This window comes from Ursus arctos, unplaced genomic scaffold (assembly GCF_023065955.2).
Source record: "Ursus arctos isolate Adak ecotype North America unplaced genomic scaffold, UrsArc2.0 scaffold_6, whole genome shotgun sequence".
In the NCBI taxonomy this organism is placed as follows: domain Eukaryota; kingdom Metazoa; phylum Chordata; class Mammalia; order Carnivora; family Ursidae; genus Ursus; species Ursus arctos.
In genome coordinates, this window is record NW_026623078.1 from 24,344,656 (window position 1) to 24,363,521 (window position 18,866).

An 18,866-nucleotide genomic window follows, 5' to 3' on the forward strand; every position below is an offset into this window, starting at 1 on the left:
AGTGAATACTCTATTGTATGTATGTACATGCACACACACGCGCACAACACACACACACACACCCCTTTCTTTATCCATTCATCCAACGGACCTTAGATTGCTTCCACCTTTGGCTATTATGAATAAGGCTATTAACATGAGTATACACTTAAATCTCTTTGAGACCTTGCTTTCAATTCTTTTGGGTATAAACCCATAAATGAAATCACTGGATCATATAGTAATTTTTTGGATAAAATGCCATACAGTTTTCCATAGGGGTTGTATCATTTTACATTCCCACCAACAGTGCACAAGGACTTTGCCAACATTTGCTTTTCTTCACAACCTTGTCAACATTTGTTTTTTGTTTTTGTTAAGAGCCATCCTTATTGGTGTGAGGCAGTATCTCAGCATTTTCCTAATGATTACTGATGTTGACCATCTTTTCATGTTGCCTGTTGGCTACTTGTATATCTTCTTTGGAGGAACGTCTGTTTTTCTTTTGCCCATTTTTGAATTGGGTTGTTTTCTTGTTGAGTTGGAGGCCCCCTATCAGATATGATTCCCAAATACTTTCTCCCATCCCGTGGGTTGCCTTTTCACTCTGTTGACTCTAATGTTTGATGCACAAGTTTTTTAGTTTGAAGTTGTCTAATTTACCTGTTTCTTCTTATTGCCTGTGCTTGTAATGTTATATTCTAGAAATCACTGCCAAATCCAGTGTCATGAAGCATTTCCCCAATTTTTTGTTTTTGTTTTAGTACTTATGCTTAGGTGTCTGGTATAAGGTAAGGGACCCACTTCATTCTTTTTTATATGGATATTGTTTTTCCAGTACCAGTTTTTTGGAAACTGTAGTTTCCCCATTGGTCTTGGCACCCTTATAAAAAAAATCATTTAACCATGTATTTGAGGGGTTATTTTCAGGCTTTATATTCTATTCCATAAGCTTATATCTGCCTTTATGTCAGTGCTTTTAAATAATTGAAAAACAATGTCTTTATCCTCAATCATCCACTTAACCTTTATCAAAGTGTTTCCCTACCTTCTAATACTTTCTCTCCCTACTTCTTCTACCTCTTCACATCACTATTCAGGTTCAAAACTGTAATGACTGTGTCAACAGAAAACAAATTTTTGTAGTTTCTAAACTTTAAAATGTAATCTATATATTTCTTCTTAGGGCTGTTTGTCCATGTGCTGAAACTGTCTCATAAGTCTCAAAAACAGGTCAGCTTTAAATGATTATTGAAATAGTCTATTAAATAGGTCAGAACTTAATTTTAAAACATACTATTTTGTTGAAAATGTGATTTCATATTTAGCATTTTAAGGAATTCTCATTAACACTTTTTTTTCCTTCTTTACTTAGGGGCCACTGTATTTTGTGTTGCTCCAAATGCAGTATTTCCATTTGAATTGTATGATGAAGAATATTTAGAGCAAAGGGATATCTATTTAACTCAGTGCCAACAGCAGCTCCAACAGTTTATTGCCACATATGGACCTGGGACAGCTATTTTCACTAGCGATGAATAGCCAATCTGAGGACAGTGTTTTCTTCATATTTAGCAGCGGAAAAGTGTGATTTTTAGAGTAATGCTTCAGATAATACTATGAACAGTAGTACATTAGAAAGCTATCTTAAATGTATGAAATACGGTTTCAATATGAAAAATTTACAAACTAAGCAATGTGAAAAAAAAGATCACTTTTATGTAGTTCCCTCTACTTGTCACAAGATGGCACAACACTTTAAATGAAAACATTTACCTACAAATAAATCATTTTAAACCATTTTTCTTGCACCTGTGAACCTGACAAATGAATTAAACAACAGCAATTTCTATAAACAGAAGCCTCAAATTTAAGATTTCATACTTTATTACATATTGTTATATCCATTATATCATTTTGGAAGCTCTAATTATGGAATAAGGGAAAGCTTGGATTTCCCATTTTTTAAGCCAGGTTAAATGAAAAAATTAATTTAAATCCAAATCAAGAATCAAGAATTGATTTAAAACTAATTGGTTACAGCAAAGGTACCAAAAGGCAAAGAAAGCAATTTGCAAACCCAGTCTGTTTTTGGAGGGAAAAGATCTACTCTGAAAGGTGGGGTAGGGGGTGGGTTGGGGTGGGGAAAGTAAGACCCTGAGAAAATATATTTAACTTGTAATATCCCCAAATCCTTTTCATTTTTCAAAGGTTTAAGAGAAATTCTACATTCAATCTCACTAAAAGGAAAATGTCATCACAAAATTGCCACCTCATTCACCCAGATACTACCATGCTGATTCTTTAAAAAAACTGGTACCTCATGGAGCTTCCTTCTTAACCATGAAGATGGACAGGTCTCTCTATGGACCTTTGACAGATCATTAAAAAATAGTGAATATTCACTAGTCCAACACTTGTGTTCAGAAAGCAAAGCTAGTTTTTAAAAAACAATTTACATATTACAGTTCTGTAATTCTAGTTAAGACCTTATTTTGTGTCGTCTTTGTTGCTATACAGGTTTTGTACTGTTTGACTTGCCATATTGAAATTATAACCTGGATAAAGGCAGGTAATTATATACTGTGGGCCTCAATAGGGGAAAAACAAGATTTACCTAAGTATCCAGTTAGTAATTCAGTTTTAGATTTTTTTTTTTTTTAAAGATTTTATTTGAGAGCACAGAAGGAGAGGGAGAAGCAGACTCCCTGTTGAGTGGAGACCCAATGTGGGACTCAATTCTAGGACCCTGAAATCATGACCTGAGCCAAAGGCAGACACTTAACAGACTGAGCCTCCCAGGCGGCCCCTAGTTTTAGAATTCTTGTAAATCCTCAAGTCCTGGACAGACAGGACTGTCCAGTCACTATTTTCCTTAATGTAACATTATTTGTACTAGGATCAGAATTACTTTTTTTCCAGAGCAATTGATGTTTTTTAAATTTTTTTAATTATTATTTAAGATTTATTCATGAGAGCAAGCGAGGGAGGGAGAACAGAAGGAGAGGAGAGAAACCTAAGCATACTTCACGCTCAGTGCAGAGCCCGATGCTGGGCTTGATCTCACAACCCAAGAAGGAAACAAGAGTCAGATGCCCAACTAACTGCACCACCTAGGCGCCCCAGGATTACTTTTCTATTCAAAGGTAAAAACAAAGAATAAAATGAGATTTAAATTTTAGGGGCGCCTGGGTGGCACAGCGGTTAAGCGTCTGCCTTCGGCTCAGGGCGTGATCCCGGCGTTCTGGGATCGAGCCCCACATCAGGCTCCTCCGCTATGAGCCTGCTTCTTCCTCTCCCACTCCCCCTGCTTGTGTTCCCTCTCTCGCTGGCTGTCTCTGTCTCTGTCAAATAAATAAATAAAATCTTTAAAAAAAAGAGATTTAAATTTTAAACAAACTCTGTAGGTCACATATGAAATCTTTACTTCTAAGACATAATTCATTAAGGTGTTTAGGAGATTCCAAATACTTGTTTTTTTAGGTATAATAGCAGGTCTTGAAGGGGAAACCTCCATGGTTATCTAGTTTGCTGAAATCCCCTAAGGCAAGAAAGGGCAGGAGAACTAGAGGTACTAGAATGTCTCCCCAGCTGACTGCCTTCTCAAAGGGAATCAGTCCACAAATGAGCTGGTTATTGACAAGAACATACTATCCATAAAGTATGTTAAAAACAAGTCCTACTAGTGATTATAAAAATGGAGCTGTTTAAACATTTGATATATTTTAAAGATAATAGACTTTATTGTCCAGCAATTACAAGTACTCAAACATGTGTTTTTCTGCATTAAACTTATTGTGGGGTGATCTATGTTAAATAAAATACTAATTTTCATCATCTGTTCCAATTCATATCTTCTTGACCAATTCATTTTTCCTTCCAATTGCATGCCTCTAGAAGAAAAAAAAAAAATCAGAAACCAACAGTGAAAATCATTCCATAATCAAAAATCAAAAAGAAATCATACTCCTGACACACAGAGGCAATTTTAACAGAAAATGGTCCTAGCCCTTTGGAGTTTCAGATACTTTTAAATTATCAATAGCTGTGATACTTGACAAATCATAATTACTTACTTTAGGTAATGAATTTCAACCATGATAGTTTTGGACTTGAATATTCATCTGCAGCTACCTATATGGGGAAAAGAACGTTTCACCCATTTTAATAGAAAGCTGCATTATACCTGAGTAATTCACATAAGCAGTATAGGTTACTGGCATCTCAGTCTTAAAATTATTTCTTCAAAGAAACACTCAGCTGGGTAAACGGCAAAAAGTAATTTAAGTCATCATTGTGCCAGTTTTTAACCTATGTCAAAAACGTAGTAAACATTTTTGGGACCGCTCTTCATGAACAGTACCACAAATACATAAAAAAGCACACAATTAACATTAACTTTTGGTACCTCATTACATGCAGTTGTGCTCCTAGTGATTTTATCACAGCCATCCTGTGAGCAGTTTCTGGAAAACCTCAGGATGCCTTTCATTCATCTTCACCTCATAGGCTTTGATGCACCTGGAAATTAAAATATTTTGAGTTCTCATTTGTACTTGCATCTGTTTGTTTGGCATCTTATCTGCAGGAATGGTCCAGTAAGATTTTTTCCTTCTTATCAGGAACCATAAACATAGTATTTGCAACCCTTCTGACTCCCAACTAACTTTTTAATAAAATTACTAACACTGAGGCCATATACTGGAAAAATTTCCTGTTGTTTAAGACCTCTCTAATGAACAAAGTACTTTCTGCTTAATTATTTTTTTGGTAGTCAAAACACGTAAATCCAAAATTTAAAATCTTTACAATGATTTGAGCATATTAGTACTTTTGACTCTTTAAGCCTTAATAATTCCCTAAATCATCTTTCCAAGCTGAAAATGGGTTTATTAGCATGAATAGGAAAAATAGTGGACACATATGATGTTCTTTACTGTGGCAGTATCGATTTTAAGACATGATGGTCCTAATGAGTACCTAGCCATTGCTTTTCTGTCTCAGAGCTTGACAAGGATGAGATATGAATCAGGTTAAAGGTCAGATATGTAAAAACAAGTGTGCAGACCTCCAACTACAGCATCACAATAGCAAATCTAATACAGTTTTAGAGCAGATACATTATGTGGGCATCATTATTGGACAGTCTTGTGGAATTAAGTCCCAGGTTGCCTGAAAGCACACGTAGGTAGTGCAAGGGGAATGGCCAGGCCCCAGATCATACATATCCCCACAGCACCCCAGGAGGATAAATAATTGAACCAGACAGCTACTGGAAATGATTTATGAAGACACATCAAATGTTGGACCTTGCAAAACAATTTATCATTTTCAAGTCTGCAAATAATTTCACATAATCAATATTAGGAACACAAACTATTAGTTATGAATAATTCCAACTGGAAAATATCAGTGTACTGAGATTCATGGAAACTACTGACAATTACATGCATAATCCCATTTGTGTAAAGCCTACAAGAATATTCAGGGACACATATTTGGAATAAAACTGCTATCCACCCCACTCAGCTCAAAAAGCTAAGAGAGGGGATACAAAAGTGCAGACGATAGGCACCTCAGGATGGAAGGCAGGAGAATGGGACAGGGAAGAAATGAGACACCACTGTAGTGGTAAAATCAGTTCTTAAATGGTTTGGTGGGCTCTGTATTTATTGTTTCAGGAATTACCTACATTATCAATATTTTACCAAATATTTCGTTGGTAAATTCTTTAAAATTTTTTAAAATTCCAGTATTTACCAATAAAAATAGGATTCAAGTCCCTTAGGCCTCAAAATAAAGATGACTAATACCAAATATAAACTACTTTTAGCCAGCACAGTTGCCTTGTTGACAGCAACGTATGTGGGGGAGGGAACAAAAAACCACAGATTATACCAAGTCTCATCGATGAAGTATTCATTAATAACTTGTTTTTGAACAGGCAATGTTTTTCCAGTCTCCCAGCTGTTGACCAGTTTCTTCCATATTATGTCCAGAAATACCCATCTCTATATAAACGCAAACATCTAAGGGTAGAGCAGGCATTTATGGCCTGGGGGGAGGGCGGACGGGGATCTACACAGTACGTACTGTTCTCCAACTTCAATACCACGTCTTTACAGCACATTGACAAAGGAAGACTCACGAATGCGACGTTAACTCTACTAAAACCCTACCAGAACCGTTACTAAACTGCTGTTAATTTTAAAAGCCAATCACAAAGTACAGTTAAGGCCGTCTTAACATCCTAAAGATAATCCCTTCCCCCTTTTACAAAATGCTCCCTTACTAGGGTTAAATACACAGCCCATTTAGGGGACCCTAAAACCGTCTAGGCCGCACACAAGGCTTTGCTGGGGATACAAAAGGGCTCCGGAAAAGGGCCTAAGGAGCACCAAACGCGTCCGCCATACCGGCCGCCTCGGAACCACCTGAATCTGAGAAGGCCCTTTATTACCTTTTGAGCTTAGAACAGTGGAAACCAGGGTCTACTAAAACGGTCAGGTTAAAAGTCGCGGCTAGTTACTCAAAACATGCGACTGAGCCAATGACCTGGAAGTAAGCTCCGGGAGCATCAACTGCGGGAGGGGAAGGGGAAGGCTGCCTCCCAGGCCGACCTCGCGGCCCTGCGGACCACTCGGCTGCGCTCGGGCAAGGGTCGGAGGCCCTGGGCGCGGGCACCCAAGGGCAAAAGGCCCGAGGCGGGTATGGGTTCCGGCAAGGAATCAGGCTCCCGGCAGAAACAGGAGGAACTAAGACGACTCCCACCTCGAAGAGCCCAGCGACTGGCCCGCAGACGCTGCCGCCCGGCCCGCTTGGCCGATGGTACGCCACGAGCCCTCATCCTTCGGTGGCCGCGCGGAAAAGGAAGCACAACTTCTTTCGCCAGGCGTTTGGCGCTCCGGGCCCCGCCTCTTCCGGGCCTTGGCCCCGCCCCTGCCGGGGTCCAGGGCTTTCGCTGGACCGCGGCTCCCTGGCGGAGAGCTAGGGCGGGTGTTCGGGGTTGCGGCCCCAGTGTGTGGCCAAACGTGTGGCGCAGCCGGGAGGTGTGGCGTCTTGGCCTGCGGTGGAGTGCCACAACGTAAGTTCTTGGGGGGGACTTTTGGAACTCTGTAGAGGCTTTCGGAACTCATGAGGACTTCACCTAGAGAGCTCTCGCTGAGTCTGCAAATGTTTCATCTCCTAGTTGTAACGGACCGAAGAGAGCGGAAAATCTCCAGAAAGAAAGGGTCTCCCCTTCCTAGTACAATATATTTGCTTAGTCTTCTACTCTTTTCCGTAGTTCAGTGCGTCAAAAACTGGTGGTATTGGACATCCCAATCTAGCGTAAGGGTGCCAGGAATCGACCCTTTCAACGCTCATATAGAAGAACCAGTTACCAGAAAAAAGGAAGCGGTTATATTTCTCTTATATTATAACAACAGGTATTGCTGCTGTTTTTATCGATAATAATTATAGAGGATTTAAAAACAGCATTCGTAAAGCAGTCACCCGCCTTGTTTATGAACATGTTCTAATTTGCTTTGATTTTTGTGTTTTGTGTTGTGTTCCCCCCCCCCCCCCCCCCCCGCCTTGTTTCTCTCAGTCATTTTATATTAAGTCGTGGCTGCAAAGCACTAGGCTTAGTGCTGGAGGAGACAGGTTGATGATCTTGTGTCAGAAAGAATACACATGAAAGCATATAATTAAACAACTGAATTAGTAAAAGACACAACATCTTTTTTTTAAAAACCGAAAGCCTAAGAAATTCATACAAAATCCAGTACAAAATATATTTGCCTCAAAGAAATATGGTATAAAAATCAAAACCTTGCAAAACAATTTGTGGTTATACTCAATTCTACAAAGGATTTCTTTCAATATAACGTTTTTGCTGAATGTTTTATAGGGGTTTAAAATTCTTTGGGGCCTCACCTGGGCAGTTTCTTCTGTCAGGTAGTGGCTTTGGGCCTTAGTCTGCCATCGTAGACTCCTGGCTGGATGTTACTTCTACCACCTAATTTTGCAAGTTGGACAGCTACCTCCACCAAGCCTTTGCCTACAGCTGAATGGGCAGGTGTGGGAGCCACCATTACTGAAAGTTACAGAGGAGGGTGCGTTTGGAGGCTGAAACTATAGGTGCTAGGGCAACATTTTAGGCAGATTCTCAGTGCCTAGGGCCGTATGGGAAGGAACTGGAGACCAGCAGGAACACTTCTACAACAGTTCCTTACAGGATAGCTCCCAAGTTGCTAGTTTTCCTATCCTCCTGTCAGTGCTCACGTGGCCAGGCTTTATCAGCATTGCTTCCAAGAGATACTCGACCTGGGAGGATAGAATATGAAAGGGGCCACTGCCTTAATGACTTAATATGTTTTCTTCAGACTGGATACAGTTAAATTCCATAACTAAAATTTAGGTGTTTTAAAACTTCTAAATTTAGGTGTTCTAAAACTAAAAAAATGTTCTAAAACATTTTCAGATTATCATTTTAAGTTCGTTATTTTAATTGCTTAATAATGTCATCCATTAAATAAATGTTATGTTTTCAACAGCAATTAACAAGAAGTGCAACTACATGGCTTTTAACAAATGGGTAGTGTATTATTCCACATTGCAGGAAGTCCAGAGGTAGCTGGCTCTAGGGTTGGTTAATTCAGCAGTGCAACATTGTCAGAGTTTGTGGTCTTCTCTGAGACTATTGATTTTCCCTCATGGTAGCAAAAAGGTTCCCACAGCTATAAACATCACATCTTCTTGTAACAACATCCAAAGGCAGGAAGAAGGGACATTTTTTCTCTTTTAATCTGGGTGGAAAATCTTGCCCAGAATACCCTTCAGGTGCCATTGACCATGGTTGGGTTACATGTCCAGAGATTATCAGTTTGTAATGTAAGAAGGTAGGTTGTGGCAGAAAAGAAAGAGAAGGGGGAATGGCTGTTAAGAAGGCTATCAACAGTGTTTGCCTCAGCAGGTAATCTTAACCTTAAGGTTTGGGGTATTTCTGTAAGCCTCAAGAGCTCTCTTTTCATCACTCCGCAAAGGAAGATAATATTATAGGGTCATGATGGAGGGTGCAGGAATTCTGAGGAAGGATGGGTTCAAATTTTCAGTTCAACTTCTGCCTCAAAAGTTGCCACAAAAACAAAAATAGCTTTTCTTTAACACAACTTTATTGACAAAGAATTAAACATATTTAAAATGAAAAAATTATAAGTTTTGACATGTATATACCTGTGAAATATCCCATGAAAGATAACATATTCATCACCCCCAAACATTTCCTCATGTTCCTTTGTAATGTCTCCTTCAGGCCCCCCAAATCCCATCTTCAAACTCCTTCCCCAAGCAACTGCTGACTTACTTTCTGTCACTATAGATTAGTTTGCATTTTTCTATAATTTGCTTAAATGCAATCATATAGTATGTACTCTTTTTTTTTAGAGGAGGGGGAGGGGCAGAATGGGAGAGAATTTTTAAAATTAATTTATTTATTTGAGAGAGAGAGAGAGAGCTTGCACTCAAGTGGGGGGAGAGGGCAGATGGAGAGGGAGAGAGAGAATTTCAGGCAGACTCCCTGTGAAGCATGGAGCCCAAGGGGAGGGGTGCTTGATCCCATGACCTGAGCTGAAACCAAGAGTCAGATGCTTAACCAACTAAGCCACCCAGGCGCCCCAGTTTGTACCCTTTTTTTGTTGACTTCTTTCATTCAGCGTAATTGTTTTGAAATTCATTCATGCCATTGTATTTAACAAGAGTTAATTCCTTCTTAGTGCTGAATAGTTTTCCCATACATGGATATACCACTATTTGTTTATCCTAGACCTATTAATGGACATTTGGATATTTCAGTGTTTGGCTATTAGAAATAAAGCTGCTATGAATATTCATATAAGTCTTGTATGGACATGTGCTTTTTTTTCTCTTGATAAGTACCTAGGAGTAGAATAGTGCATTGTGTGGTAGGTGTGTGTTTAACGTTGTAAGAAACAGCCAAACTGTTTTCCAGAGTGGTTGTACCATTTTTCATTCCCGTCAGCAGTGCTTGAGAGTTCTAGTTGTTTCATATTCTTGTCAACACTTGGTATGGTCAGTCTTTTTGCTTTAGGCACTCAAATAGGTGTCTCGTGATATTTCATTGTGCTTTTAATTTGCCTCTCCCTGAAGAATATTGAGCATCTTTTTAAATGCTTATTTGCTCTCTGATATCATTTACAAGTATTTTATCCCAGTCTATAACTTGTGTTTTCATTCTTTTAGTAGTGTCATTCAAACAGAAGTTTCATTTTGATGAAAAACAATTTATTAATTTTTTTAAAAGATTTTATTTATTTTATTTGAGAGAGAGAGAGAGAGCCCAGAGGGAGAGTGAGAGGGAGAAGCAGACTCCCTGCTGAGTGGAAAGCCTGACTCAGGGCTCAATCCCAGGACCCCAAGATGATGACCTGAGCTGAAGACAGATGCTTAACTGACTGAGCCACCCAGGTGCCCCTTATTAATTTTTTTTTAAATAGGGATTTAGCTTTGGCTGTTATGTCTAAGAAACTTTACCTAACTCAAACTTCTAGAAAGTCCTTTTTCCCCTCCCTAACCATAGACCAACTCAGTTATTCCTCATGAGAATAAATATGCCCTCTTCCGGACACAGATCACTCCACCAGTCTCATTAAATGACTGTTTCTATCCAAGATTCAGAGCTATGTCTATACAGATTATGTCATGAATTTTGCCCAAACTCAGTAAGCCCCCTCAACATTGAATAACTCATCCTGGGGCACCTGGATGGTTCAGTTGGTTGAGCATCTGACTCTTGATTTTGGCTCAGCTCATGATCTCAGGGTCCCTGCATTGGGCACCGTGCTCAGCAGAGAGTCTGCTTGAGATTCCCTCCCTCTGCCCTTCCCCCTACACTCTCTCTCTCTCAAACAAATAATCTTTAAAAAGAAAAAAAAAGACCCTTCCTAATCCAGACTCTCAAAAACCTCATAAATACCCTGCCATTGCCCTCTGCTTTCTAGGATGCTATCAAGCCTGTCAAGGCAGTAGTCTCCCTTACTTCCCTTATCCTTCCCTCCTTACAAGGTTTTGTGACAAGCAATGAACTTGACTTTGTTGTACCAATAGGTCATTTTGGTGGTCTTTTCAAGGAGTCAGCAGTCATAGCAGTCAAAAATAAATAGAAAGGAAAGGAAAAGATGTCTCCTCCAAAAGCATAGATAGACAGATTAGAAGAGTATTCATCCACATCCACGTTGTGTGTGTGTGTGTGTGTGTGTGTGTGTGTGTGTGTGTGTTTTAAACAACCTAAATATACAGAGACTGGTAAAACGAACTACAATACATCCAAACAGTGGAATGGAAATCCTACTTTTGTCTGGCAAATTTATTTTTGCCCTCTTTTCCAGACTATTACAGCCATTTCTCCCCAAATCTCCTCTTTTCCCCTCCCCCACATTCTTAGCTTATAACTTATCAGGTAAGTCAGAACCCTTTAAGAGACCATAAAGAGAAACCACAAAGTAATTTAAACAGGAAAATTTAATATGAAGAATTAAATATAGGAGTGCCTGGCTGGCTCAGTCAGAAGAGTGTGCGACTCTTGATCTCATGGTCCTGAGTTTGAGCCCATGTTAGGTGTAGAGGTTACTTAAATGAATAAATAAAAAGTTTTTTAAAAAGAGAATTAACTGTAATAAGGGATTGTCTGTTAAGAGAAAAAGAAAATTTTAAAGAATTGGAAATAACATAGTGAAGCTGCCACCCGGTCTGAGCAGAGGCAGAACCTAGCAAGGACCAGGTTAGTGGAGGCTGCTCCAGACTTTGTGGCTAAGTGAATGATAGAGAAGTAAGGTGCCCTCTGGATCGCTAGGGGGAGCTACCACAGGAAGGTGCTACGTGGTGCTGGCCACGGTGCACTGTAGGAACCTGTTGAGAGGAGAAAACCAGAAACAGGAAGAGAAGCTCCTCCTGCAATCTCCCTTCAGTACCTTAGCATTATGTGTTTGGCAAAAGAGAAATGTTTATATGGTCCAGGTCCATTATCACAGAGCAGGTAATATGGGGTAGATCTGGAGATGAAAGACAGTAAATTGATAACTGGAACATTCTTCTCCATTGAACAAAGAGAAGCCACCAGCTGGGAAATCATCCAACGGGCACCCTCTGCATTAGTGCCCACTTTCTCCATCTGTCCTATTGTTCCCCAATGTGTCCCTCCTGTTAAAGGCTCTTGATTCTCTCCTGCTCAAGGATGCTCCTTTAAGTATCCTCTCTCTTCTGCCGCATCTATCTCTCCTTTACCAATGGACCATTCCAGCAGCATACAGACATGTTCCGGTCTCTTTATACTGTTTATTTATTAATTTTTGGCTGCCTAGTATGCATTCCCACTTCTTTTTCTAAAAGCATGTACTGATATTGCCCAAAGTTACATTTCTACCTCAGACATCACCTCTAAACTAACACTCATATATTTTCCTACTTTACCATCTCCAGCGCTGAGGGTGGGGGCAGGTAAAGAACTTAGACCTGACTTTTGACCTTTCTTTTTCTTCTCTCTCTTTTTCTATTGAAGCCTTTGTATATCTTCTTCCTCTCTAATGGAAACATCGTTTAAATCATTTCTTGAGATTCCTTTTCCTAGGCAAAACTTAATGTTTACTCCTTTAAACTTTGCTCTTTATAGTAAAGGGATTTTTGGAATTTAGAATTCCCCTTTCCCTTTCACGTCTGTCACCTTCAAAGGGACTTAAGAAAGTCAATATAGAGGGGTGCCTGGGTGGCTCAGTTGGTTAAGCATCTGCCTTCAGCTCGGTCATGATCCCAGGATCCTGGGATTGAGCCCCACATTGGGCTCCTTACTCAATGGGGAGTCTACTTCTCCCTCTCCCTCTACTGCTCCCCTTGCTTGTACTCTCTCTCTCTCTCTGTGTCAAATAAATAAATAAAATCTTAAAAAAAAAAAGTCAATGCAGAGACTAGGCTTGCCAGATGACCTTGATTAATGTGAATAACTTGGGGTGCCTGGATGGTGCAGTCGGTTAAGCCTCCAATTCTGATCTCAGCTTAGGTCTTGATCTCAGGGTCCTGAATTCAGGCCCCATGTTGGACTCCACACACACAAAATAATGTGAATAAATTCCCATTATGCTTAAAAATTATCCACTTGCATATATGGTCAATTGATTTTTGACAAGGATGCTAAGACCATTCAATGGGGGAAAAGACCACCTTTTCAACAAATGGTACTGAGGAAACAGTATCTACATGCAAAAGAATGAAGTTCTCAAATTAACTCAAAATAAGTCAAAGTCCTAAATATAAGAGCTAAAACTATAAAACTCTTAGAAGAAAACAGGGGAATAGTTTCATCAGTTTGGATTTGGGAATAATATCTTGGATATGACACCAAAAACACAAGCAACAAAAGGAAAAATAGATAAGTTGGACTTCACCAAAATAAAAAACTTTTGTGCTTTAAAAGACAGTGTCAAGAGAGTGAAAAGATAATCCATAGAATAGGAAAATGTTTGCAAAGCATAAATCTATAAGGGATACACATCCAGAATATATGGAGAACTCCTAAACTCAGCAATGAAAAAAATCAAACAACTTTGTGCAAAAATGGACAAAGGACATGAATAGACATTTCTCCAAAGAAGATACACAAGTGGCCAATAACCACATGAAAAAGATGCTCAATATAACTAGCTATTCAGAAAATGCAAATCAAAGCTGCAGTGAGATACACTTCACACCTGTTAGGATGGCTATTATCAAAACAACAACAACAACAACAACAAAACAAACATTGGTAAGGGTATGGAGAAACTGGAACCCTCATATCATTGCTGGTGCATTGCTGGTGAGGATGTAAAAGAGTGCAGCCACTGGGAAAAACAGTATGGTGGTTTCTCAAAAAATTAAACATAGAATTACCCTGTGATCCAGCAATTCCACTTCAGGGTATATACCCCCCAAAATTGAAAACAGATACTCAAATACTTGTACACCAATGTTCATAGCAGCATTATTTATGAGAGCCAAAAGGTAGAAACAACCAAATATCCATCGAGGGATGAATGAATAAACAAAATGTGGTATATAAAAGCAACTGTTTACAATGCAATGCCTCTAGGGAGTGAAACTGGGGTTTGTGGGGAAAGTGGTATTCTAATTTTTTATTGTATACCATTCTCTACTGTTTGGATTTTACTGTGCGTATGCAATTTTATAATTGAACTTAAAAAATAATTATTAAAATAGTACATTTTTGCTTCCAACTGCAAAAATACACATTTGTAAAATTTGTCCCTTCAGCTCATCATCACTCCTTCCTTCACCCTTGACCTGCATTATGGAAAGTGTTTGGTATTCTCCAGCAGTGAGCGCATCCCTGGGGGTTGCTGGTCTCCAAGTTGCTGAACTGAATTAATGTTGCCAGTTTGCAGATACAACTAAAACCACTTCAAGGGAAAAGATTTATGGTTTAAATCTGATATAGCAGTTTATCAAAAGTAACTTTTTAACAAAGAGCCACTGATTTGACAGTATAGCCAGGATTACCTTAGAAAGTTTACATTTTATAGATGGACATATGTGTGGATTCAGGGCGTATAGGATATTATTTTCTCTTAAGCTGTCAGCATCTATAGGCTGTACTTTACACATGTAAATCTCATTAGTAAATTAATACATTTGCCCTTCAGTCCTTTTTCATATTAGTGAATGATTTGGAGAACCTCCTAGTTCCCCTGGATGTTTGTAGCAGAACATGAGGTTGGAACTGGAAGGAAGTTGGCTATAATAACCACATGCTTGTGCTCTCCCTTGCTCAATAGTAAGCATGTCAAAATAGACTTAATGCAAGAGAAATGTAAATGACCCTAGTCATAAAAGCATGACTTTTATATATAAGATCCTTTTACCTCAGGCAAGATTATTTTTAAACATAATATTGACATTAAGATAATCATAGCATTTATACCTCTCGTCAAGGTTAAAGTTCCAAATCTGTGAAAAATACATTAAATTGTCAGAAAATAGGGCACTGATGTGAATGAAAGTTGATTCTTAAACCCTTGAAGTACATGAACTTTACTGAGATAATTTTGGTGAAAATTACCTAAATTACTGACGATTTCTGCCCGGATCTAAAATAATGAGTGGCTTTAATTGTCATTGTGAGACACTAGGGTTTTCATTTTCTGTTGAAAAATTTAACTTTTATGTTAAGAGTAAGCCTTGCAAACAACTACTTAAATCCTTTGACAAATTCTAAATGTAATGGAATGTTATTGAAATTATTCAAGCTGACCTGTGGGACCTGAGGAGAAGTCTGCTAGGAGACTTCAGGGAAAGTTTTCTTCTTTGATGAAAAGATACAAATGGGAAGAAATAGCTCTTCTACCCCTAGATATCATCTGTGAAAGAATTCTTGGCATTGTTGCAGCCATCTTGTTAAATGAGGGGAACTTGCTGGAAATGGCAAAGTAGAAAGGAGAAGAAATCAAGCAACTTAAAGACATCGAATAGTCACCAAATTAACCAGCCAGGGAGCCCTCCAGTTCTTGTTTTGTGAAATGATACACTTTTCTTACTGTTTAAAGAAATTGTTTAAGAATGATTACATAGAGAGTTGAGAATGTGGAAGTAATTGAAAAAATCAAACTAAGGTTAAATTATGTTGTTATTCATACCGTAGTGATGATCTACTGCAAATGATGTCCTGAAATTAATACCCCGTAAACTTAAACATGGCATAGATTCTGAGTGTTTCTTCCACACTGTTTTGTGCATATGCATGAGAGTTTCTCTCTGTACATGGTATTCTGGCAAACAGGATCTAAAAACAAAGCAAAACACCCAGCCCTGATTTGTAGTGGTTGCAGATTTCCCATCATGGTTGATTTCAAGATGCTAACAACTGATTTACATAATACTTGAATACTTGAATAATTAACAGTTGGTTCTCACAGAACACCATTTCCAAGAAGCTGAATCGCTGGGTTGAAAGATTGAAGAAGGAATGCATCTTCATACTTAATATAGTCAAATTGTTTACCAAGTGGTAGTATCACATCCCTGTCAAAACTTGTTTCAGAATTTAAACATTTTTGCCAAGCTGATAAATGTGGAATGGTATTTATTGTTATTTTAGTTTGCATTTGGCATGAGGTTGAAAAGATAACTATACATATATTTTCTTTTTTCCTTCATTTTTTTTGTATGCTTTTTAATCATTTGGGTTCTCACTTCTGTAAGTCCTAGCCTTCACCCAATTATTTATTGGAGTATTTGTAATTTTAAAAATTGATTTATGGGATTTCTTTATATATTCTGGATACTAATCTTTTGTCAATTAACAGTTACCTGCATTGCAAATAACTTTTCCCCATCTTTATCATTATATTCGTGGTGTTATATTGTTTGTAAGTCTGTGTTCTTCTCTCTGTTTCCCAGCAGCTCCCTAACACCCAATACCTCTGCATTCCTATGGAGAATTTCTGGCTACCTTGAAATCCAAATTCTTTAATGTACCTTTTAAGGCCCTCCTTGATTTGCAAATTGGGGATGATATAGTACTCATTCTTATGATTTTTATGGGGTGAAATGAGATAATATATGTGAAGTATTCATCCCCCTTCCCCATGCCGGCCCTTCCTCCCTCTCTCCCTCCCTGCTTCCCTCCCTCCCTCCCTCCCTTCCTTCCTTCCTTCCTTCCTTCCTTCCTTCCTTCCTTCCTTCCTTCCTTCCTCTTAAGATTTTATTTATTTGAGAGAGAGAGCATGAAGCAGGGGTGTGGAGGTAGAGGGAGAAGCAGGCTCCCTGCTAAGCAGGGAGCCTGCCCTGGGACTCCGTCCCAGAACTCTAGAATCAGGACCTGAGCTGAAGGTAGATGCTTAACTGACTGAGCCACCCAGGCACTCCTCCCACCCCCATGTGCTTTCTGTCAAAGCAGCATATTCTTGCTTTTCCCTGTGCCTGGAATACTCTTCTTGTCCTCTTTGCCTTCTTCTTCTTCCTTTTTTTTTTTTTTTTTTTAAGTAGAGCCCAAAGCAGGGCTTGAACTCATGAACCTGAGATCAAAACTTGAGTGAGATCGGGAGTTGGATACTTAACTGACTGAGCCACCCAGACGCCCCTCCTCTTTGCCTTTTCAGGAAAGTCTTCCCTTATCTCTTAAGACTGGGTCAGGTACTGATGGCAGACACTCTTGTTGCTGTCTGTGTAGCCACCCCAGCCCTCTTCCCTGCTAATGAAACCCTGATTTTATTTGTGTTTTGTGCCTAGTCTTAGGGCTAAGCCAGTCTGTTTGCCTGTCTCCCCTGCCTCTTGTGGTAGATGCTGGAGACTGGCTCACTCAATAGCTATTTGTGTTTCTGTACTTGAGAGGCTGAAAAGCTAAGTGTTACATGTTCCAAGACTCACTTGCAGCTAGGATTCTGGATGTGAATTGGGTCCTGCCAATCAAATGCATTGGTACAAAACCTGAGTTCTAAATCAAGTTATGTGATGGGAAAAGCAGGCCACAAGCCATCCATTTTGCTGACATATATGCAGCAAAGGCAGTGTGCTTCTAGAGTCAGTCACTGTGGGGGTAGTTTCGCATTTGGCAGGCAGAGTCCAGATCATTGCAGAAGTATCAGCTGCTCTGGCAGCCCAGTTCTGTGGAATGATTTTGGAAATTGTTCCTATAAGTGAAGCCTGAGTTTGTTTCATCTCGGTGACTCTGTAAGTCACTAATGCTCTATAATTCATTCTTTCTTTCTTTCTTTCTTTCTTTCTTTCTTTCTTTCTTTCTTTCTCTTTCTTTCTTTCTTTCTTTCTTTCCTCCCCTTCCTTCCTTCCTTCCTTCCTTCCTTCCTTCCTTCCTTCCTTCCTAGATTGTATTTATTTATTTATTTGAGAGAGAAAGAGAGTAAGCATGAGCAGGGGGAGGGGCAGAAGGGGGAGAGAGAGAGAGAATATCAAGCAGACTGTGCCGAGTGGAGCCAGATGTGGGGCTCGATCCCAAGACTCTGAGATCATGACCTGAGCCAAAACCAAGAGTTGGATGCTTAACCGATGGAGCCACCCAGGCACCCCATTCTTTCTTTTATTATTTATTTTTATTTTTTAGAGAGAGAGTGCATGTGTGTGCATGAGGGGGAAGGGCAGGAGGGAGAGGGAGAGAGAGAGAATCTTAAGCGGGCTCCATGCTGAGCATGGAGCCTGATGACAGGCTGGATCTCAAGACCCTGAGATCATGACCTGAGCTGAAATCAGAGTCAGATGCTTAACTGACTGAGCCACCTGGTGTCCCGCATCTTTCTTTTTAAACTAGCTGGAGCAGATACCTCAACAAAACCCACACTGATATACCTTCCTTATACCTGGGGTGAACTTGTGTCCCAGTTCTGACCAATGCGAAATAAGTAGAAGCCTTGGACCCTGATGACTTTACGAAGCCATCTTACCAACCTGGACTGCCTACCTGTGGATTTCTTTTAAGTGAGAGAATAAAGTCTTAATTTATTTAAGCCCCTGGGGTTGGGTCTTTTTTATTAGCAACTGAATGCAATTCCTAACTGATATAGTAAGCAATGAACAGTGTGTGCTGTAGTGTAAAAAAAATATTCACATAGTAATAATATAGTATTATATTGTTATATAGTATAGTATAGTTTAAAAAATGGGCAGAGGACCTGAATAGACATTTTTCCAAAGAAGACATGTAAATGGCCAGTAGACACATGAAAAAATGCTCAACATCACTGATCACCAGGGAAATGCAAATCAAAACCACAGTGAGATATCACCTTACACTGGTCAGAATGGATAGAATCTAAAACACGGGGATATGGAGAAAAAGGAACCCTCATGCGGTGCTGGAGAGAATGCGAACTGGTGCAGCCACTATGGAA

At 39.4% G+C, this 18,866-nt stretch overlaps 1 protein-coding gene, 1 long non-coding RNA gene and 1 other non-coding gene across 3 annotated transcripts in view; 1 reads left to right on the forward strand and 2 right to left on the reverse strand.

Annotated features, from left to right (window-relative positions):
• MCMDC2 (minichromosome maintenance domain containing 2) overlaps positions 1–1,713 on the forward strand; it is a 29,856-nt gene extending 28,143 nt beyond the window's left edge. Inside the window, exon 14 of the mRNA XM_026516392.4 lies at positions 1,355–1,713. Coding sequence (XP_026372177.2) covers positions 1,355–1,521 — 167 coding nt within the window. The 3' untranslated portion in view covers positions 1,522–1,713. The remainder of the gene's footprint in view (positions 1–1,354) is intronic.
• LOC113268042 (uncharacterized) lies at positions 1,679–6,874 on the reverse strand. Its single transcript, XR_003321005.4, has 4 exons — positions 6,751–6,874; positions 4,388–4,500; positions 4,056–4,113; positions 1,679–3,872 (listed from the first exon to the last, which is right to left on the reverse strand). It is a non-coding gene; the product is annotated as an uncharacterized LOC113268042 (long non-coding RNA).
• LOC113268177 (small nucleolar RNA SNORD87) lies at positions 4,195–4,283 on the reverse strand. The gene has a single exon (XR_003321040.1). It is a non-coding gene; the product is annotated as a small nucleolar RNA SNORD87 (small nucleolar RNA).
• Positions 6,875–18,866: the final 11,992 nt, after the last annotated feature.